At 42.1% G+C, this 24005-nt stretch overlaps 2 protein-coding genes across 4 annotated transcripts in view; both read left to right on the top strand.

Annotated features, from left to right (window-relative positions):
* Positions 1-4798, top strand: part of LOC106600913 (GEM-interacting protein) — a 50356-nt gene extending 45558 nt beyond the window's left edge. For 2 of the 3 annotated variants that reach the window (XM_014192687.3, XM_014192689.3), the window contains 2 exons: positions 23-125; positions 538-4798. In XM_014192687.3, coding sequence (XP_014048162.3) covers positions 23-125; positions 538-1247 — 813 coding nt within the window. In that variant the 3' untranslated portion in view covers positions 1248-4798. The remainder of the gene's footprint in view (positions 1-22; positions 126-537) is intronic. The other variant, XM_014192690.3, reaches the window with a different exon arrangement.
* Positions 4799-7056: 2258 nt separating this feature from the next.
* Positions 7057-24005, top strand: part of lmx1al (LIM homeobox transcription factor 1, alpha-like) — a 30125-nt gene continuing 13176 nt past the window's right edge. Inside the window, exons 1-3 of the mRNA XM_014192693.3 lie at positions 7057-7263; positions 11083-11168; positions 11759-11951. Of these exons, the coding sequence (XP_014048168.3) occupies positions 7220-7263; positions 11083-11168; positions 11759-11951 (323 nt within the window). The 5' untranslated portion in view covers positions 7057-7219. The remainder of the gene's footprint in view (positions 7264-11082; positions 11169-11758; positions 11952-24005) is intronic.

Raw genomic sequence — 24005 nt, 5'->3', positions numbered from 1 at the left:
AGAGTTTGTGTCATTTCAACAGACTCGTACAATCAAGAGAGACTCGAGCGAGGGTTATATATCTGACAAGTCGTCGTCCAATGAGGCAGTGGACCAGCTCAGCCCTGAAGCCAGTGAGAGAGCAGGTAGGCGGGATGTACTGTAGTATCAGAGGAATGGTTGGTTGGATTAATGGGTATTGTTGGTAAACAAGTGGGCTAGATGACTTTGCTGTTCTTATCTGATCTGTCATTTCCTTACATAACCTTTCTCTGCTGCCATCAGATCTTTTGTCTGCTCGCTGCTCACTGTTTTTGTCATGTTGTAGCGCCCTCTGCTGACTTCACTGCAGGCATTTTCTGCATTCGTTTGCCAATGTTCAACAGCCTCTCAAAAGCGAGCCCTAAACTCACACAACATGTTATGATAGAAAGAGACAGAGTATTTACTTTGCCAAGCTAAAGGTGAAGTACAGTGGTTAATCTGTGTTTCTCTGGTTTGTCTTGTTGTCGCATCTCTTCCCCTCTCTTCTCCCTTTCCTCCCCCTTGCTTCCCCAGTCGTGGCTGTGAGGGGGGCATCAACAGAGGCTGCTGCTCTGGGTGATCTGGTAGGGGGTCCAGAGCCAGGCGACTCTCCCTCCGTGGGGACCCAGCCACGGAGCCACTTCAGCAGGCAGCCTGTCAAGTACCCGCGCCAGTCCACCCCGGGTCTCCGCCGCTCCGCCGGCACTAGCAGTGCCGGGCAGTTCGGGGAAGAGGAGGATGATGAAGAGGAGGATGAAGACGAGGAGAGGAAGAGAAACCAAGCGAGGAGCGCAGACAGCAGCCGTAGCCCCTCCCCTGAACCGGTTAGCCAGAGAATGAGAATCCTTCGATTGGAGCTTCCCCCCGAGACAACCGCCTACCACCTGCTCAGCCAGGCTGGAGGCCACGCCCCAGAGAGCCAGACGGAAAGAGAGAAGACACGCCCATATGAGGTTCCACAGGGCAGGCTGCGGGCGGGGACAGTGGTAGTAGAACCATCAATAGCTGCAACAACAGCAGGAGCCTATCCGACGCCGAGCACCGGTGCTCAGGAGGCGGGGCTTAGGAGTCGGTCTGCCACATTGTCTCAGCTGAACGTGAACCAGTCCAATAACAGGCAGGGGTGGGTGGGTGAGAGGCGGAGACTGAGCGGAGAGGAGGGTCTTAGTGGCCCGGCCCGGAAGATCTTGTCAGGGCTGAAGCTCAGACGTAGCCACTCAGGACTGCAGCAACACTTTGTCTGAGGAGGAGGAAGGTTGGAACTTTGAACCATAGAATTAGAATCACATTCGAGAACGGACATTCCCCATTCAAGTCAAAGTTCCGTGGACTGGCAGGATTCTATTTCTATGGTTAAACCCATAGAAGGGATGAATTGTATTGTGTAACGTCGTGTTTTTTACAAATACAGCGAAAAATGACATACACTCATGATTACTCGAGAATACTCATGAATACAGAACATACTAACATACAGTACCAGTCAAAAGTTTGGACACACCTTTTCTACATTGTAGAATAATAGTAAAGACATCAAAACTATGAAATAACACATATAGAATCATGTAGTAACCAAAGAAGTGTTAAACAAATCAAAATATATTTTATATTTGAAATTCCGCAAAGTAGCCACCCTTTGCCTTGATGACAGCTTTGCACACTCTTGGCATTCACTCAACCATCTTCATGAGGTAGTCACCTGGAATGCATTTCAATTAACAGGTGTCCCTTGTTAAAAGTTAATTTGTGGAATTTCTTTCCTTCTTAATGCATTTGAGCCAATCAGTTGTGCTGTGACAAGGAAGGGGTGGTATACAGAAGATAGCCCTATTTGGTAAAAGACCATATTATGGCAAGAACAGCTCAAATAAGCAAAGAGAAACAACAGTCCATCATTACTTTAAGACCTGAAGGTTAGTCAATCCGAAAAATGTCAAGAACTTTGAAAGTTTCTTCAAGTGCAGTCGCAAAAGTCGTGTAGACCGCCACAGGAAAGGAAGATTCAGAGTTACCTCTGCTGCAAAGGATAAATTCATTAGAGTTCACTGCACCTCCGATTGCAGCCCAAATAAATGCTTCACAGAGTTCAAGTAACAGACACACCTCAACATCAACTGTTCAGAGGAGACTGCATGAATCAGGCCTTCATGGTCGAATTGCTGTATAGAAACCACTACTAAAGGATACCAATAATAAGAAGAGACCTGCTTGTGCCAAGAAACACAAGCAATCGACATTAGACCGGTGGAAATCTGTCCTTTGGTCTGATTAGTCCAAATTTGAGATATTTGGTTCCAACCACTGTGTCTTTGTGAGACGCAGAATAGGTGAACGGATGATCTCTGCATGTGTGGTTCCCACAGTGAAGCATGGAGGAGGAGGTGATGGTGTGGGGGTGCTTTGCTGGTGACACTGTCAGTGATTTATTTAGAATTCAAGGAACATTTAACCAGCATGGCTACCACTGCATTTTGCAGCGATACGCCAACCCATCTGGTCTGTGCTTAGTGCGACTATCATTTGTTTTTCAACAGGACAATGAGCCAAAACACACCTCTAGTTTGTGTAAGGGCTATTTGACCAAGGAGAGTGATGGAGTGCTGCATCAGATGACCTGGCCTCCACAATCACCCAACCTCAACCCAATTGAGATGGTTCGGGTTGAGTTGGACCGCAGAGTGAAGGAAAAGCAGCCAACAAGTGCTCAGCATATGTGGGAACTCCTTTAAGACTGTTGGAAAAGCATTCCTCATGAAGCTGTTTGAGAGAATGCCAAGAGTGTGTAAAGCTGTCATAAAAGCAAAGGGTGGCTACTTTGAAGAATCTCAAATATAAAATATATTTTGATTTGTTTAACACTTTTTTGGTTACTACATGATTCCATATGTGTTATTTCATAGTTTTGATGTCTTCACTATTATTCTACAATGTAGAAAATAGTAAAAATAAAGAAAAACCCTTGAATGAGTAGGTATGTCCAAACTTTTGACTGGTACTGTAACTCATCACAGTTATGCACATAGATATAAATGATACGCTCATCAAAGGGCCTACTCACACCACACACTGTCCATACGCACTGTCTATATACACAGACACACAGGACCGAATCTTGACTTTAAATAATTAAGCCCTATACTGTATGTATAATTTGCATCAACATGCACTGTAATGATATCAACAGGACTTCTGTGACAATTCCAGTCATGCACACTGTGTGTGTCTTCAATAGAAACCAAACTGAACCAAATGGGGAGGGACCTACCTGAATATGTCCAATAGAAACCAAACTGAACCAAATGGGGAGGGACCTACCTGAATATGTCCAATAGAAACTCTGGTAGCCCTTTACAGTAACTTCACGTAATAAAGCATTTGTAATGGATTAGTAAATTGTTTATTCGTCATTTATTAATCATTACTCCAGTCATAAGATGTTTAATATAGGTCATTTAAGCCATTTGAGAATCATTAGTTAAGTCTTTTTGCGTGGCCTCATATAAATTGTGTGCAATCTACACTTTATAAATACTTTATAAATGTTTTGAGTGACCAGTGTAATTTCTCACAAAAAGATGGACATGCCATTGGTAGACAGTCCAGCTGTACCTGATGCTCCTTATAAGGTATGAAACATACAGTATCAATGGTAAAAGAACAAGTACACAACGCAGGATGTTTAAAGGGCCAATTCAGACGTTTTTATCTCAATATCAAATAATTTCTGGGTAACAATTAAGTACCTCACTGTGATTGTTTTCAATTAAAATGGACAAAAAGAAACAAAAAAATAGCTTCTTAGCAAAGAGCAATTTCTCAAGCAAGAGTTTTGCTATGAATGTCGGAGTGGTCTGAGTGGGGAGGGGAAAACTTAAAAACTAGCTGTTATTGGCAGAGAACTTTGTAAGGTCTTACACTAAAAGGGCATTATCATAATTTTCACAATTTCACTGGATTATTCCAATCTCATATTGTGGAAATATATATAAAACACAGGAAAATCTAGTGTTTGACTGCAGTGGACCTTTAAGTTAAGGAAATATATCAAACATTGTATTCACGAAAACTGTTGTAAAACAACTGTTGCAAGGACATGAGGAAGAGGTGTACTGTAGAGGTCTGCACCAGACTGATTTATTCATCCCGCTCCTGCCCGCACCCGCTCTCGCCCTCACCAGCATTTTTTCATACCACTGCTGGCTTTCTGTCCGACTCCCACCCGCTACTGCAAGAACTGGTCCCGAACCCAACTGCAGTCCCGCAATGTTCTTTTAGGCTTATGTGACCCAGCTCACTCCACTCTGTCTCGCACAGAAATGCAGCCCTCTATTGTAACGTGAATGTTTTGCTAATCTCGTCAACCTCACAAACGCAAACGAGTCATAAAACGGGGAGATGTAGCCTACACACAACAGCTGGCCAGATCGGTTGTTCTCTCTCGTCATTCATTACTACTGATAGTCCTATGTGATTGAGGTAGATATGTTCCATGTATGATTTGCAGATTGAAATGTTACATGTATAACTTTTGAATGCTTCCAGTCTTTAAAATGTAGTAACTCTTTAAACATAATGGGATAATTCAGCTAAATTATAAATTCAGATATTTGTTTCCCTACCTCGCAAGCTGTCTGTAGACTGACTGCTCCACACTTTGGTTTTGGTAGAAATGTCACTGTTAGCATTTTCAGACGAAAAAAAACGTTATTCTACTCAGCATAGTGTGTCTGAAGTTACACATCGCACTATTACAACAGTGTGACTGTTTTGGAATAAAATGTTCAATATATTTAAACATCCTCTGTATTGTGTGATTATTGTTTAACCATTGATATGTTCTAAGGGGGGCATTTTGAGACCTGCAGCAGGTACTGCTAGAATGTCTACCAATGAATGGCATGGCCATCTTTTAATGAGAAATTACACTGGTCACTCAAAGCATTCATAAAGTATGAATAGCCCACACTTTAGATCAGGCCACGCAAAAATACTTAACTAATGATTACAAAATTGTATGAATGAGTAATGATTAATAAATGATGCGTGAACTATTTACTAATCCATTATAAATGCTTTTTTACATGGATTTATTATAAAGTAATACCGAAACTTGTTTTCATTGTGAAACGTTTTGCTACTGTGCGGTGTGCACTAATGAATACACACTATATCTCTAACAAGCCAGGATTGGGCCGGCAACCAACAGACAGCTCTGATAAAGAAGTGACTCCAGAACCTAAATATAGCAGGAGAATCACTGTAATAACCCCTTTATGGAGAAGTCCATGTGTTTCCATCCCAAATGGCACTCTATTCCCAATAGTACATTACTCTTGACCAGTGCCCTACGGAAGGATTCAGAATAGGGTTCCATTTGGAACACAGATTCACTGTAACCCCTATAATGAGGAAGCACTCTCTCTCTCTCTCTCTCTCTCTCTCTCGCTCTGGAGTCCTTCCTGACATAGTTACAGACTACAGACGGACTACTCTGTCAAGGTTCTCTCCAGTAAAACTTGGACCAGACAAATATGTGATTTTTTGGGGGGTAAAGTTAATCTGGACTGCTCTGAAATATTTGTAACTGTAACTCTGAACTGCTCTGAATATTTGGATAGAGTTTGAGAGTTTTGGGGGAGAAGTATGCTCTATGCAGCAGCACACACAAAGACAAAGGCTAGATCGACTGCCCACTTACGGTCACAGGGCCGGGAAATAAATCTCTGTCTATAACCTCATCCTCTTGATGAATTCTGTAAAAAGTTTATCCCCCTCCAGCTCTGACAGGAGTGTTCCTGCACGGTTTGCTATTGCCTTAAAAACGTGAATGCCAGGCTTCTACTGTAAACAAACGGTACATGTGTGATTTTTCTATTACGTTTTATAGGAAGCTCATTGGAATGCTGTAAGATTTCTATTAATAAACACATATAAAATGTACTTACATTGAGCTTCCCTTTTGTAATCTATTCCATATTAACTTCTAACTACAACTATTTCCACATTTGGATCCATTTGACATGAATTCCAGTCAGATGAATTGCTGTATGGACTTTGTACGAAAGCATTTCATAGAATTGCTGGTGTGACTGACTTTACCATCATGTAAGAACAGTAGGCTGGCTGTAGGCAACTCGCCTCCACCTCTCTTGCCACACGGCGGCAGTAGAATTCACCGCATGAAAAGTGCTTCTTTTTTTTTTACAAACGGGGCCAAAAGTTAAACCAACCACTTATTATTTCTAGCAAGTAGGAAAACATTTGTTTCTAATTGTTTTGTTAGGTGCATGTTTTGTCTCACTCACACATAATTCATCAAACCCTTTCTCTTTACACATGTAGGTTGCTCATGCATACAGTAGGGCCTAGTCCAGCGTTTCCCAAACTCGGTCCTCGGGACCCCAAGAGGTGCACGTTTTTTGTTGTTGCCTTAACACTACACAGCTGATTCAAATGATCAAAGCTTGAAGATAAGTTGATTATTTGAATTAGCTGTGTAGTGTGAGGGTAAAAACCAAAACGTGCACCCCTGAGAGGCCCGATGACCAAGTTTGGGAAACCGTGGCCTTGTCATTGTTCAATAGGCCTAACTATCAAAATAGTTCTACGTCATCTCAACAGTTGAGAATACGGGTATAGCCAAGTAGGATAAGGTTTGAAATTTAAAACAAATCTTATAAAAGTTCCTATATTGCAGCAGCACTCTTTGATAAGATAACGTGTAAGCTACGCATTGATGGTCAATGGCTTATTTATTTTTACTGTGAATTTTATTGAAAGTCATTTTAATGTCAATGCTAATGCCTGATGGTTTTGTTAAAACAATCCAATTTATCTAAAAAGAACAACATTCATCACCCGATGGTGATTCCTTATTATCCAGTCTCCATCTCCACCACATGCAAACACCTTATTCCAGCACAGCACATTATCACTACGTCATACACCCCCTCACCTTAAGAACCGTCGCCGTTTCTCCTGCTCCCCCGACCCCCCCCCTCCCCCCCCCCCCCCCTCCCCTCCCCTCCTTCCACAGTATTGTGCACACCGAACTCCGGGCGCACAGTCCGCTTCAGAGCGACGGGGAGAAACGAGAGCACAATAGAATAGTTTGCCTTTACATGAAGCTATTTTGCTGCTGTTCGCTGTCTGGAGTTTGAAATAGGACTATACGACGCGTGCACGTCCACGGACCGACTAGTCTTATGTTATTTTAATGCTACCGATAGAGGTTTCGGAAGGAGTGTGTTTCACCTCAAGGTATGTGCGTCCGCCGCCAACATCCAAAACGCGTCGACAGGTTGTCGGTGCGTTGCCAACATCAATTTGCAGATATGTTGCCAATATGAAGTGTTACATTTTTCATCACATTTAACCAGGCCACCCCCTTTACGTGTCTTATTCTCCCTTGGAAATAGGAGGGATCCTACGTCGGTTTCTTGATGGTATTATTTGAGGCTCATGGGAATTCCTCCAAAGGTTTGACTTTTATCGAAGTGTAGGTTATGTGTTGCATATCGCCTGTAGCCTAATCTGCAATTTGACTAGCCCACATCATTTCCTATTTGTAGGCCTATCAACTTTAACATCAACTTTAACATAAATACCCAAATAGTTTTGTAATATTTGACTTTAATCTTTTGTTGAATGGTAAAGTTGTCGAGATACATTTTCTGTCTTATTATAGGCTTGCGGTCCATAGCAAACCTTTAGTCCTTATCGATATATTTTTTAATGATTATAGCCTATCTCAGGGCTTTTCAAAGCTCTCATCAGGAACCCCGAGAACCCAGCCCCTTCCAAAATGTAAACTATTCAAGAGCTAGCACACCTCATTCACCTCGTCAGCTAATTATCAAGCCCTTGATGAGGTAAACTAGTTCAGGGCTACAACACGACTGTGGAACATCTGGCGGTCCCCGTTGAGGGATTTGAAAACCGCTGGCCTTTCCCATGTCTACCTGTATGCTGATGATGATGATGATGATGATTGAGTCTCGCTCCTCATCGAGATAATAGCCACAACCTCGGTTGGAGCCAATGGTCCGAAATGTCAATGTAGGCATGTCTCTCCAATGAGTTGCAGAAATGTGGGCTGCTATTAGCCTATAAAGAAATATACTATTTATCCCAAACAAACAAATATTTGTCTAACAGTAGCCTACACATTTTTATATGAACATGTTGTGGAGAATATAGGCTACAGGGAGACGCAAATTGAAAAAGGCAGTGGTAGCCTAGTTATGTGAATATAATGGGGAAATATACGGGAAAATATGATATCAAATGGTGATTAGCTTTATTGTGAACGTGTGATGATGATGATGATGCGGTAATAACATAGCTCCACGAAAATCGACGACATAGCCTATATGCACCGCATTTGCTGGCAATCTTTCATTGTTAGTGCTATCCGCGATCCTTGTGACATCCCTACCCTAAACCCTACCCTAAACCTTAACCATAAACCTTACCTGACCCTAACCTTAACCTACAACTTCACACAACGCTTTAATTTTTGGCCTACCGAGCACATTCCCCAGACTTTGGTGTTAACAGAACATATTTTAAAGCTTTGATAGCCCTGTCACTACACAGGGCCTACAGCTTTTGATAGGCCTATGCTTTTTATTTAGAGGGGCCGCAAAATGAGACTAAACCAGGTGCCCCTTCAGTTTTGTCCAGTATATTATCGGTATAACGCAAAGCTCATCGGATAGACTCCAGTCAAAGACTCCAGCCATCCTAGACTGTTCTCTCTGCTACCGCATGGCAAGCGGTACCGGAGCGCCAAGTCTAGGTCCAAGAGGCTTCTAAACAGCTTCTACCCTCAAGCCATAAGACTCCTGAACATCTATTCAAATGTCTACCCAGAGTATTTGCATTGCCCCCCCCCCCCCCTTTTTTTTTTTTACACCGCCGCTACTCTCTGTTGTTATCATCTATGCATAGCCACTTTAATAATTATACCTACATGTACATATTACCTCGATTACCTCGACTAACTGGTGCCCCCGCACATTGACTCTGTACGGGTACCCCCCTGTATATAGTCTCGCTATTGTTACTTTACTGCTGCTCTTTAAATACTTGTTACTTTTATTTCTTATTCGTATTTTTTTTTTCAACTGCATTGTTGGTTAGGGGCTCGTAAGTAAGCATTTCACTGTAAGGTCTACACCTGTTGTATTCGGCGCATGTGACTAATACAATTTGATTTGATTTGATAGTAGTTTATGGATATACCGTTCTGGTCCACAGTATTAGTCTGCATGACCCTTACACAGTTATGAATAATAGACATGAAATTGCAATCAGTTATGTGCTCTCAGAAATAGACGAATAGAGACGCACGCGCTTTGGCACAAGCAAGGCAACAACAAGGCTCACATTCTATGACAGATAGTGTCCATTATAGCACTTGGTCGGGAAAACAAAATAATATTCCCTATTTGTTTTTCAAGAGATTTTATTGGTTTATGTGGTTTTCTAATATTATAGCCTATCTTGTAATCACTGTTGTGATCATTTGGATAATAATCAATTGAAATACATATTTGTGAAGTTATTGGATACAGTTCTGTAGTCTATGCACATGCATAGGCCTAAATTATTTGATTTAGTAGGCTATTTTGTTCGATATTGCAATCCTTAATTCAACACATAGGCCTAATAATTATTTCGATTTGTAATGACGGTGTAAATTACATTATAGCCTACATCAATTATGATTCATATTTCTTGATGATTTTTCAGGTTTAATTTTTTTTTTTTTTCCTTTTATTTTTATTCGAAGCAGTGACACCCTCATTCCTCCAATGAGAGCAAATGTATCTTGAAAGTCTATCAGGTCATTTCATGAACAGGTAGCCCACGGTAAGCTTCATATTCGATTAAGAATTGTTATCTGATAACCCAATAATTGATAAATGATCATTTCAAGCCTAAATAATATATTTAAATTAAATTGGTCATTCAGAACGGTTAGTTCCTTTCGAAATGTAGGATATTGGCGGGAATTAGATTTAGGCGTTCTAAATCATAAATATTCATAAAAAACAAACTTAATGTCGCTTTGATTTGGAATATTGTCAATTAACAAATAAACATGTTCTCGCTATGTTTCAATAGGCCTATTGAATACAGTGCATTCTTGAAATGTCACGATTTATGTAGATTAAGTTTGTGTTCATGGAATAGGCTTGAGAAATCCAAGACTAAGTGTCGTGAATGAACAATTCTATAGTCTACCACACCATTAGTAAATGTATTATCATATTATTATTATTTGTATTATTCTATTATTAACAGTATTATTAGCGTATTATTATTAATATTGGTATTATTATTCAAAGTATATTAATGAATCCCCATGCTTTAGTTGGAATTTAGATAGATTTCATACATTTCTATGAATTGTATTCGACAACATTATCAACATTACCCCCCCACCCCACCCTCCATTTATGCGTTTGTGTGGCCGTGTGGCGTCAGCAGGTCACGGGGTTTAAATCCCGACCAGTTTTTGGTCAAGATTAGGCCAAGGCCAGATCTCCGGTTCCACCCCCAATCTGACTTCGGGTATCACATGATGCAAGTAAATAAACAGGAATAGGGCCACACACCACCTTCGGCTCCATCGTTCAATCTCAGTGTGTCAGGTGTTTAAAACTCTGTTGAGTAGACCGAATTGAGTAGCCTATTAGGCCTAGCACATTTATTTAATTTCCTAATCATTTATCCAATCCACGGCAATATTTCTATTCTATATTATTCCTGTTGCAATATGTGCGCATTGCAGGGCGACTGTTCATGTAATTAATTTATAAATTGGATATTAAATATGTTTTCAAGAGGACACTGAAATATAATATCCACGGTCATGTTTAGGCCTATAGCCTACGTGTCTTTCTTTCATTGACTTTTGATGCGTTTTATTTCCCCCTTACGGTATATACTCTTTCTCACTTTTCGTCGACGACAATCTGTCCTCTATTTTTTCTCTCTACACACTTGTTGTCTGTAGGCTTGATATTTAGAGGGTAACTGTCCCCTTTCTCTTTCCTCCTTCTCGTCCAGCGAACACGACGAAGGAAGGAGGGCCGGGATGAAAACAGAGGAGACCCAATCATGTCTTCAGCAGCCTCCAGCCTCCACGCCATTCGGTGAGGAGTGAAATGGGACTGACGTCTTGAGCCTGACTGGCACATAATGATTTTAGCATTATAGTCTAATAATTAAATAAATATCCATTGAAATTTCAAAGGTTATAGTGACAGAAACTTTTACATTGTCAACTTTATATGTTATAAATGGGAAAAATATATGATAAATATGTAATACATATGATATGTGATACATTTTCATTTGTATTTATTATTTGTATTACTATTTTTGTCATAAAAAAGAAATCCTGGACCTTGCTGGGAAGTAATACTGAATTGTATTCTTTTTTTTCAAGCTCTGCTTGACATTTACAGGTCTGAACACGCACACGCACACGCACACACACACACACACACACACACACACACACACACACACACACACACACACACACACACACACACACACACACACACACACACACACACACACTATACCCGATGACATGGACTTCGATTAAGGCAGCCCCCCTGCACCTCACTGATTCAGATGGGTTGGGTTAAATGCGGAAGCAATATTTGGGTAGAATGCATTCAGTTGTGCAACTGACTAGGTATCCCCATTCTCCTGTGTCCCCCTCTCCCCTCAGGTTCAGAACACAGGGGCGGAGGGGGCGAGGTGTGTGCGGGGTGTGAGTCGCCCATTGCCGACCGCTTCCTGCTGCGTGTCAACGAGCGCTCGTGGCACGAGACCTGCGTCAAGTGTGCGGTGTGTCTGAGCGCACTCAGTGGGACGTGCTACTGCAGAGACCGTCTGCTCTATTGCAAGCATGACTACGAAAAGTAAGAGAACGTCAATACTACTAAAATCCCAAAAGACACACAAACCTTAGTGTTGGCATTGTCTTAATCAGTGTTTTGTCACCTAGTCCTTGTGCCCCTCCTGAATCAGGTGTGCTGGTCTCGGGATAGAACAACAATTATTTAGGGGCTTATAGGAACTGGTCTATATGGAATAAGTGACAGAACAGATGTAAAATGTGTCAAACTCATTCCATGGAGGGCAGAGTGTCTGCAGGTTTTTGCTCCTCCCTTGTACTTGATTGATGAATTAAGGTTACATTAGTAAAGAACTCCCCTCACCTGGTTGTCTAGGTCTTAACTGAAAGGAACAATTAAAACCTGCAGACACTAGTCCCTGAATGTTTGGTGGGTATATACATGAAACGCTGGATTGCTATTAGCGAGGCTTTAAGTTAGCTCCACACTTTCCTCTCTGATAAATATGACTTGGAGTTTTTAATCAGTCTGGGGGTCGGTTTGTCCGTCTGGGTTTGTGTGTACTTGTGTGGTCGTGTGTGCATTCGACTTGTGCGCGGGCGTGAGATCCCCGGGGACGGACGGCTGAAGGACGTAGCCGGCAGGTTGTTATCATTGTTGTGAAAAGTGTCAGACGACGTCCAGCCGCACAGACTCTCCCACTGTAGCAGACATCTGGAGGAGAGAGGGGGGGGGGAAAGGGAGGGAGAGTTGGGAGAGAGGATAGGGAGGAGAGAAGGGAGAGGAGAGACAGAGGGATAGGTGAAGAGGGATATAGAGTGGAGACTGAGAGGTTATGAAGAGAAAGTGAGAGAGAGTAGTAGAGAAGTTCTCTCAGTTGCTGCGTCTTTGGAAATGATTTTTTACAATTCCCAACTTGAAAACTAAGATGAGTGTGTGTACCGTTACAGGGTAATTTGGGTGAGGTGTTAGTGGGGGGAATAGGAGGGCGACAGATATGAAATGGTGTTGAGTTGATGAGTTCACTGTCTCACTCCCTCTAAAAGTGTCTGAAACTACAGTGCCTTCAGAAAGTAATCATACCACATTACTTTTCCCACGTTTTGTTGTGTTTCAAGGTGGGATTAAAATTGATTTAATTGTCAATGATCTACACAAATTACTCTGTAATGTCAAGGTGGAAGAAAAATTATATTTTTTGTGAAACATTCATGAAAAACACACAACTATATCTTGATTATATAAGTATTCAACCCCCTGAGTCTATACATGTTAGAATCACATTTGGCAGCGATTACAGCTGTGAGTCTTTCTGGGGTAAGTCTCGAAGAGCTTTGCACACCTGGATTGCACAATATTTGCACATAATTTTTTTTTGAAATTCTTCGAGCTCTGTCAAGTTGGTTGTTGATCATTGCTAGACAGCCAAGTGTTGCCATAGATGTACCACTCAGGAACATTCAATGTTGTCTTGGTAAGCAACTATATTTGGCATTGTGTTTTAGGTTATTGTCATGCTGAAAGGTGAATTTATATCCTGGTCTCTGTTGGAAAGCAGACTAAAGTACGTATCTCAGAGCATCGTAGCACCATTAGGTGCAAAAACTTAACTTACCCAGTTGCGGCCCACTTTTTGGAAGCAAACCATCCGATTTCGTCTCTGCGTTATATTGGTATCGAACATGTCACCCTCCCGAGGAGAGGGGGTGACCTTGATAATTTATTGTTGAAACGAGAGGCTGCCTGGATCTTTAATTTAAAGACCCTTGCTCCCTTCGGTCTCAACATAGACTTTGATCTGAAGCCATTCTTGTGATAATTGTGATTTTGCCATTGTAATTGTTTGTTAGATACATTTTAGACTACAAATGCTATGATCGTATGCTATCCATTTGTTTGTCTTTTTGTATGTTCTTTGTATGCCATTTTTTTAAATATTTGAGTTAACCAATGATATTAGGCCATACTTGGCCATGATTACAAACACCTGTGTGTCTTTTGACACTATATAAATGACTCATCTCGCAGTGTTTGATGATACCCTGATGAAGACAGCTTCGCTGTCGAAACGTTGGTGATTAAATTTTTGCATCTGAGCTCTTAGAGTGTGCGGCTTTCCTTTATTTTCTAGGAAAGCAGACTGAACCAGGTTTTCCTCTAAGATTTTGCCTCTGCTAGCTCTATTCCATTTCTTTTTATCCTAAAAAACTCCCTAGTCCTTGCTGATGACGAGCATACCCATAACATGATGCAGCCACCACCATGCTTGAAAATGAAGAGTGGTACTCTGTGATGTGTTGTGTTGGATTTTCCCCAAACATAACAAAGTCAATTTCTTTGCCACATTTTTTGCGGTATTACTTTAGTGCCTTGTTGCAAATAGGATGCATTTTTTGAGTCTTTTTTTATTCTGTACAAGCTTCCTTCTTTTGACTATGTCAATTAGGTTAATATTGTGGAGTAACTACAATGTTGTTGATCCATCCTCAGTTTTCATCCTATCACAGCCACTATACTCTGTATCTGTTTTAAAGTTATCATTAGCTTCATGGTGAAATCCCTGAGCGGTTTCCTTCCTCTTCGGCAACTGAGTTAGGAAGAACGCCTGTATCTTTGTAGTGACTGGGAGTATACTATCCAAAGTGTAATTAATATCTTCACCATGCTCAAAGGGATATTCAATATATGCTTTTTTTTAATCACCTACCAGTAGGTGCCCTTATTTGCGAGGCATTGGAAAACCTCCCTGGTCTTTGTGGTTGAATCTGTGTTTGAAATTCATTGCTTGGCTGAGGGACCTTACAGATAATTGTATGTGTGGGGTACAGAGATGAGGTAGTCCTTCAAAAATCATGTTGAACACTATTATTGCACACAGAATGAGTCCATGCAACTTATGTGACTTGTTCAGCACATTTTCACTCCTGAACTTATTCAGGCTTGCCATAACAAAGTGGTTGAATACTTATTGACTTAAGACATTTCAGCTTTACATTTTTTATTAATTTGTAAAAATGTCTAAAAACATAATTCCCTTTGACATTATGGGGTATTGTGTGTAGGCCAGGGACACATCTCAAAATAATCAATTTTAAATGCAGACTGTAACACAACAAAATGTTGAAAAAGTCTAGGGGTGTGTATTGCAGAGTTGCAAATGAAAAAGCCATATCTCAGACTGGCCAATAAAAATAAAAGATTAATATGGGCAAAAGAACACAGACACTGGACAGAGGAACTCTGAAGGCCAGCATCCTGGAGTCGCCTCTTTATTGTTGACCTTGCGGGTACTATTTAATGAAGCTGCCAGTTGAGGACTTGTGAGGCATCTGTTTCTCAAACTAGACACTCTAATGTACTTGTCCTCTTGCTCAGTTGTGCATCTGGGCCTCCCACTCCTCTTTCTATTCTGGTTAGAGCCAGTTTGCGCTGTTCTGTGAAGGGAGTAGTACACAGCATTGTACGAGATCTTCAGTTTCTTGGCATTTTCTCGCATGGAATAGCCTTCATTTCTCAGAACAAGAATAGACTTACGAGTTTCAGAAGAAAGTTATTTGTTTCTGGCCAAATTGAGCCTGTAATCGAACCCACAAATGCTGATGCTCCAGATACTCAACTAATCTAAAAAAGGCCAGTTTTATTGCTTCTTTAATCAGAACCACAGTTTTCAGCTGTGCTAACATAATTGCAAAAGGGTTTTCTAATGATCAATTAGCCTTTTAAAATGATCAACTTGGATTAGCTAACACAACGTGCCATTGGAACACAGGAGTGATGGTTGCTGATAATGGGCCTCTGTACGCCTGTGTAGATATTCCATAAAAAATGCTTTCCAGCTACAATAGACATTTAAAACATGAACAACAATTTGATGTTATTTTAATGGACACAATTTTTTGCTTTTCTTTCAAAAACAAGGACATTTCTAAGTGACCCCAAACTTTTGAATGATATATATATATATATATATCAATATGTGTGTGTGTGACTTTCTCTCTATATAGTGTGTATATGTTGAGTCTCTCTCTATAAAGTGTGTGCATTGGCTTGCGAAAGTATTCACTCCCTTGGCATTTTTCCTATTTTGTTGCCTTACAACCTGGAATGAAAATGTATTTATTGGGGGTTTGTATCATTTGATTTACACAATATGCCTACCACTTTGAAGATGCCAAATATTTTTTTATTGTGAAACAAACAAGAAATAAGACAAAAAAACGGAGAACTTGGGCGTGCATAACTATTCACCCCCCCAAAGTCAATACTTTGTAGAGCCACCTTTTGCAGCAATTACAGCCGCAAGTCTCGTAGTGTGTCTCTATAAGCTTGGCACATCTAGCCCCTGGGATTTTTTCCCATTCTTCAAGGCAAAACTGCTCCAGCTCCTTCAAGTTGAATGGGTTCCGCTGCTGTACAGCAACCTTTAAGTCATACTACAGATTCTCAATTGGATTGAGGTCTGGGCTTTGACTAGGCCATTCCAAGACATTTAAATGTTTTCCCATAATCCACTTGAGTGTTGCTTTAGAAGTATGCTTAGGGTCATTGTCCTGCTGGAAGGTGAACCTCCGTCCCAGTCTCAAATCTCTGGAAGACTGAAACAGGTTTCTCTCAAGAAATTCCCTGTATTTAGCACCATCCATCATTCCTTCAATTCTGACCAGTTTTCCAGTCCCTGCCGATGAAAAACATCCCCACAGCATGATGCTGCCACCACCATGCTTCACTGTGGGGGTGGTGTTTTTGGGGTGACGAGAGGTGTTGGGTTTGTGCCAGACATAGCATTTTCCTTGATGGCCAAGAAGCAACATTTTCGTCTCATCTGACCAGAGTACCTTCCACATATTTGGGGGTCTCCCCATGCCTTTAGGCGAACACCAAAAGTGTTTCCTTATTTTTTTCTTTAAGCATTGGCTTTTTTCTGGCCACTCTCCTGTAATACCCAGCTCTGTGGAGTGTACGGCTTAAAGTGGACCTATGGACAGATACTCCAATCTCCGCTGTGGAGCTTTGCAGCTCCTTCAGGGTTATCTTTGGTCTCTTTGTTGCCTCTCTGATTAATGCCCTCTTTGCCTGGTCCGTGAGTTTTGGTGGGCGGCCCTCTCTCTTGGCAGGTTTGTTGTGGTGCCATATTCTTTCAATTTTTTAATAATGGATTTAATGGCGCTCTGTGGGATGTTCAAAGTTTGATATTTTTTTTATAACCCAACCCTGATCTGTACTTATCCACAACTTTGTCCCTGACCTATTTGGAGAGCCCCTTGGTCTTCATGGTGCCGCTTGCTTGGCGGTGCACCTTACTTAGTGGTGTTGCAGATTCTGGGGCCTTTCAGAACAGGTGTATATACAGATGAAGTCGGAAGTTTACATACACTTAGGTTGGAGTCATTATAACTCTTTTTTCAACCACTCCAAATTTCTTGTTAACAAACTATAGTTTTGGCATGTCGGTTAATACATCTACTTTGTGCATGACACAAGTAATTCTTCCAACAATTGTTTACAGACAGTGAAATAATCTATCACAATTCCAGTGGGTCAGAAGTTACATACACTAAGTTGACTGTGCCTTTAAACAGCTTGGAAAACTCCAGAAAACAATGTCATGGCTTTAGAAGCTTCTGATAGGCTAATTGACATCATTTGAGTCAATTGGAGGTGTACCTGTGGATGTATTTCAAGGACTACCTTCAAACTCAGTGCCTCTTTGCTTGACATCATGGGAAAAATCTAAAGAAATCAGCCAAGACCTCAGAAAAAAAAAATTGTAGACCACAAGTCTGGTTCATCCTTGGGACCATGCAGCCGTCATACCGCTCAGGGAGGAGATGTGTTCTGTCTCCTAGCGATAAACTTACTTTGGTGCGAAAAGTGCAAATCAATCCCAGAACAGCAAAGGACCTTGTGAAGATACTGGAGGAATCAGGTACAAAAGTATCTATATCCACAGTAAAATGGAGTCCTATATCGACAGAACCTGAAGGGCTATAAACAAAAATAGTACTGTTTGGCCATTGTTATGTTTGGAGGAAAAAGGGGGAGGCTTTCAAGCCAAAGAAAACCATCCCAACCATGAAGCACGGGGGTGGCAGCATCATGTTGTGGGGTGCTTTGCTGCAGGAGGAACTTGTGCACTTCACAAAATAGATGGCATCATGAGGAAGGGAAATTATGTGGATATATTGACGCAACATCTCAAGACATCAGTCAGGAAATTAAAGCTTGATCGCAAATGGGTCTTCCAATTGGAAAATGACCCCAAGCATACTTGACAACAAAGTCAAGGTATTGGCCATCACAAAGCCCTGACCTCAATCCTGTAAAACATTTGTGGGCAGAACTGAAAAAGTGTGTGAGCAAGGAGGCCTACAAACCTGACCCAGTTACACCAGCTCTGTCAGGAGGGGGGAAAAAAGTCACCCAACTTATTGTGGGGAGCTTGTGGAAGGCTACCCAAAACGTTTGATCCAAGTTAAACAATTTAAAGGAAATGCTACCAAATACTAATTGAGTGTATGTAAACTTCTGATCCACTGGGAATGTGATTAACAAAATAAAATCTGAAATAAATCATTCTCTACTATTATTCTGACATTTCACATTCTTAAAATAAGGTGGTGATCCTAACTGACCTAAGACAATACATTTTTACTAGGATTAAATGTCAGTAATTGTGAAAAATTGAGTTTAAATGTATTTGGCTAAGGTGTATGTAAACTTTGACTTCAACGGTATACTAAGATCATGTGACACTTAATTAAAGTCCACCTGTGTGCAATCTAACTAATTATGTGACTTCTGAAGGTAATTGTTTGCACCAGATCTTATTTAGGGGCTTTATAGCAAAGGGGTGAATACATATGCCCGCACAACTTCAGTAAAAATGTAGATTATTTTGGTTTAAAAAAAGTAATTTTCTTCAGTTCACCTCACCCATTTGGACTATTGTGTCACGAACCAGCTCGAAGTTCATAACAAGGGAGACAAAGTGGAGATAAGGAATAACAAAATATATTTATTAACTGAAGTAAACTAAATACAATCAACAATGGTTTGTGTAGCCAGTAATCAGTATTGTAAGCGAGTGTTTGCGTGCATAACTGTGATAATGAGGGGTGTTGAAAGGTGCCAAAGCAAACAAACGGCCACAAAAATGCCACAACCAAAATCTATGTCTGTCTGCATGGAGCGAGAGTCTCCCCAATGAATGAGGTGTATTTATCCTGGGACACACCCGAGCCCAGGTGTCCCATTTCGCTGATGACCCTCCTGGCTCCACCCACTGACATCCTATTAAGGAAAATGAGAGCAAAGAGAAAGAATTCGGCAGACAGAGTGGGAGGGTCGTCACTCCCCCATAAAACTAGGGACCAACAAGGAACTCGGAAAACTGCGTCCCAAATTGACCCAGCCTCTGCGTCCCAAATTGACCCAGCCTCTGCGTCCCAAATTGACCCAGCCTCTGCGTCCCAAATTGACCCAGCCTCTGCGTCCCAAATTGACGAGGGGGTACATGTTCACACTTCCACTTTCCCCAGCAACCTTCGCACACAGGAAGCAACGTTTAAGAGGAAAGAAGAAAACAAGTCCAGAAGGGAACTGACAGGAACGACAGAAAAAGGACAGTACCAAACAATGGTCAGTCACGGAAACATTCAGGAACAGGGTGCACAAGAGCACGTCAGCAACAAGCTCCAACGAAAAGAACATCTCAGGGTCCTTCTAATTACATTTTGGCAACACCAACATTTTTTTAGACATTCATCACTCATTTCAATTTTGTAGTGTTCTGCGATCTTCAACAGCTGTTCTTTAGTACATCATTTTAACAGTTCCTCTGATGGAAAGCGAATGAACACGTCTACATTAGACGTCATAGTCACAAGTAAATACAAAAAAAAAATCTCGCTCTTACCCCCTGCTGAGCACACCAGACCGGACCACTAGAAGATAAATGACAACCACACTGGGCACCACAGAAGAGAGATGAGATATATATGGAGCTTCCCCAAAACCTACAGTAACTCAACCCTAGTCTTCGTGCGGATTTGCGGTGGGTAATTACGCACTGTAGCCCACTGGCAAGGGGAAAAAAAAAACCCAGCAAGCTGGCAGATTCCCCCCATGCCACAGATGTGCCCCAGAGACAACTGCTCAGTCCACGGACACCACACAAATAAACAAAATAACCATGCCCAACGTACCCCAAAGTGTAACACGTCGCTAAGCCTAACAGGGGAAAAAGAAAGGCTATAGCAAGTTTCACTACCCTACCCAAATCTCCCACTGAGGTACATAGCCGATTGTACTCACCTCAGACCGATGTCCCAACAGCAGGTAGAGCAAGAGTCTCCAGCATGGGCAGGGGCCTGGAAACTAACCAATATACTCTTTCCAACGCAGCACACAACCAACTAGCCACCGCAGTGGCAAGTTACCCAAACAAACAAAAAAAGGCAGCCAATACTGGGCATTAAACATTACAACTCAAAAGCTGTAACCAAAAGATGCAAACAAAGCACCTACAGAGTTTTCAAACATTAACTCCACGTTTTCTCCCAAACACAACACACATACAACGCCCAACGACACTAGTATTAGTCCTTCGTAATGCAACAAAGTGCTACATGCTAAAATGTCTAGGAACCAACCTTATGATCCCGGACGAGCCTCCACTTGTCACGAACCGGCTCAAAGTTCGTAACAAAAAGGAGACAAAGTGGGGATAAGGAATAACAAAATATATTTATTAAGAAAACTAAATACAATTAACAATGGTGTGTGTAATCAGTAGTGTAAGTGAGTGTTTGCGTGCATAAAAGTGATAATGAAGGGTGTTAAAAGGTGCCACAACCAAAATCTATCAGTGTGTCTGCATGGAGAGAGTCTCCCCAATCAATGGGGAAGAGGTGTATTTATCCTGGGACACACCCGGGCCCAGGTGTCCCATTTCGCTGACAACCCTTCCGGCTCCGCCCACTGACATCCTATTAAGGAAAACAAGAGCAAAGAGAAAGAATTCAGCAGACAGAGTGGGAGGGTCGTCAAATTTCTGTATGTCCATTACATGAAATCCAAATATAAACCTATTTAAATTACAGGTTGTAATGCAACAAAATAGGAAAAAAGCCAAAGGGGATGAATACTTTTGCAAGGCACCGTATATGTTGAGTCTCTCTCTGTATAGTGTGTATATGTTGAGTCTCTCTCTGTATAGTGTGTATATGTTGAGTCTCTCTCTCTATATTTTTTAAATGTAACCTTTATTTAACTAGGCAAGTCAGTTAAGAACAAATTCTTATTTCCAATGATGGCCTACCGGGGAACAGTGGGTTAACTGCCTTGTTCAGGGGCAAGACGACAGATATTTACCTTGTCAGCTCGGGGATTCGGTCCAGCAACCTTTACGGTTACTGGCCCAACGCACTAGGCTACCTGCCGCACAATATAGTGTGTATATGATGAGTCTCTCTCTATATAGTGTGAGTACAGTATATGTCTGTCTCTGTGAGAGACTTGGCACACGTCTTTACTGGTGACCTTCAGAAGATCAGTAACAATGTCTCCTTGTGTTCCCTGCAGTCACTCCATCAGCACCTCACACACACACACACACACACACACACACACACACAGCACACACACACACACCACTCCCCGGCTCCCCCTCAACCGTGAGCAGGTGTGTGTACTGCATGATGTACGGGAGGAGTGTGTATGAGAATTTGGGGTGAGTGTGTGTGTGTTTGTGAGTCTAAGAATTTAGCAGAAATAGTGGAAAGCTTGAGATCAGTTTTTTTTGCTGTAACCCTTTGCGGTCTGGAGTTGTATGTGTTTGCTGATGGTTTGGCTTTTGGTTTGAGTTATTTTATCTGCTGTACGTTATTGCAAATGATCTCTTACTTAAGCATAGATTCGATCAGTTTATACAAATGCGATTCGCATGTCTGCGATAGGTATAACACGGGAAGCCGCTTCTGATTGGACAGTTCCAACGCAGTTCCACCTCCGACATCGCCTAAATAGAACAATAATACTGCTATGCAGAAGTCGGTTATCGCGGGCTAAAGTCGATCTGATTGAATGGAGCCCTTACTGTATCATTCCCATAGCACTCTAATAGTGACCTTGTAGTGACTGACTGGGTCTCCTGTGCTAGTCCTAAGACTGTGTTAGCCCGCTGAGCTAAGCCTAGGTATTAGCTTGGGGAGCTAATCAGGGGTTAAATTGTGAATTCGGAGTTGGGGGATTATGGTTGGAGCTGGATTTAGGGTTATGGTTGAACCGGGATGTGGACTTGAAGCTTGGGTAAGGGTATTGGTTGAAGCTAGGGTTAGGTTTCCTCATTACATGAGGAGCATGGTAACAGGTAATCAAATGGCTACCCGGACTATTTGCATTGTGTGCCCCCCCAACCCCTCTTTTTACGCTGCTGCTACTCTCTGTTTATCATATATGCATAGTCACTTTAACTATACATTAATTTACATACTACCTCAATTGGGCCGAACAACCAGTGCTCCCGCACATTGGCTAACCGGGCTATCTGCATTGTGTCCCGCCACCCACCACCCACCAAGCCCTCTTTTACGCTACTGCTACTCTCTGTTCATCATATATGCATAGTCACTTTAACCATATCTACATGTACATACTACCTCAATCAGCCTGACTAACCGGTGTCTGTATGTAGCCTCGCCACTTTTATAGCCTCACTACTGTATATAGCCTGTCTTTTTACTGTTGTTTTATTTCTTTACTTACCTATTGTTCACCTAACACCTTTTTTGCACTAGAGCCTGTAAATAAGCATTTCACTGTAAGGTCTACACCTGTTGTATTCAGCTCATGTGACAAATAAAGTTTGATTTGATTTGGTTCCACTCTGCTGTGCCTAGATGTTTGCCTCCTCCCGCTACGGTATCTCTGTCTAGCCATGGTTTTCAAATATTTTCATATTTGTCCTTTTTTCTTAGGCGAGAGGTGTGTGTGTGTGTTTACTGCACACAATTTCCAAGAGACACAGACCGCTGCCCATCCAGACTCTCCAGTATCCCCCAGTCACACTCTGATACGCACACACACACACATACACACTCCACACACACTTCCCACAGAACAACAGAGAGCAGAGTCTCCAGGCTGACCCAGGTCTCAGACCAATAAAGGCCCTGCGCCCTGGAGGCCCGGCGGGCGACTCGAGCCTGGAGGGGCCTGGAGCCCAGGTTCAATATCAGTCTGGAGTGGGAGGCCCCCCCCCCCACCACCACCACCACCACCACCACCAAGCAGCACATAGCCTGCTCCTACTGCACACACATATGGAGTGGATATCAACACGTAGAACACTACAGTGGTTATCACTGTATCACGATAGCTGGTGGTAAAACACCATCGATGTTTTTAGTAGTAGAGACATTGTAGAGAGAGGGGCCGGAAATGATAGCGAGAGGTTCGTGTGGAAAGTACGGCACCCAAGGTGGTATCGCCGGTAACTGCTAGACCCAACCCTCTGGCCCTGCAATGCTGGCTCTAATAGATCACTCTGTGGGGTGGGAGACCCTGTCTGGAGCAGGGGAGACTCCCACAGTCACACGGGAGCGGAGACCCCAAGAGTCACAGCCAAGTCCAATGTTCACTGACCCAACAATCTCTCAAACTGCCAGGCCAGAAGTCCACCTTCTCGTCTTACGTGGTTCTACGTGGAATCCCTGTTGTGCTATGCTGCGATTGAGAACAGAGAAATCATGTCTTCCACACAGATACAGCATCTCTCCCACCCGTCCCCCTCACGCTCCTCCCGCCTCCCTCTCTCGCTCCCCCTCTCTCCATTACCTCGTTCATCACTGTCTGGTTTGTAATAATATTTCTCAATTCCAAACCTCATTTCCCGCTCGTTGAGATTGATAGCAGTGATGACACCAATCAGTTTATCTCTCCGTTTATCCCTCGTTTTCTCTTAATCGTCTCTCCGCTCAGCGCCTCTTTGTGTCTCAGGACGGGAGGAGAGGGAAGGTGGGATGGAGGGAGGGGGTTGATTGGACACGGCGCTAATTACCAAATGTACTCAGCCACTCCAGTGATGACAAGCCTAAAAGAAGAACTATATATGCACAG

Source organism: Salmo salar, chromosome 03 (assembly GCF_965601325.2).
Source record: "Salmo salar chromosome 03, fSalSal1, whole genome shotgun sequence".
NCBI classification, from domain to species: domain Eukaryota; kingdom Metazoa; phylum Chordata; class Actinopteri; order Salmoniformes; family Salmonidae; genus Salmo; species Salmo salar.
This window is presented reverse-complemented; position numbering and strand designations above follow the sequence as displayed.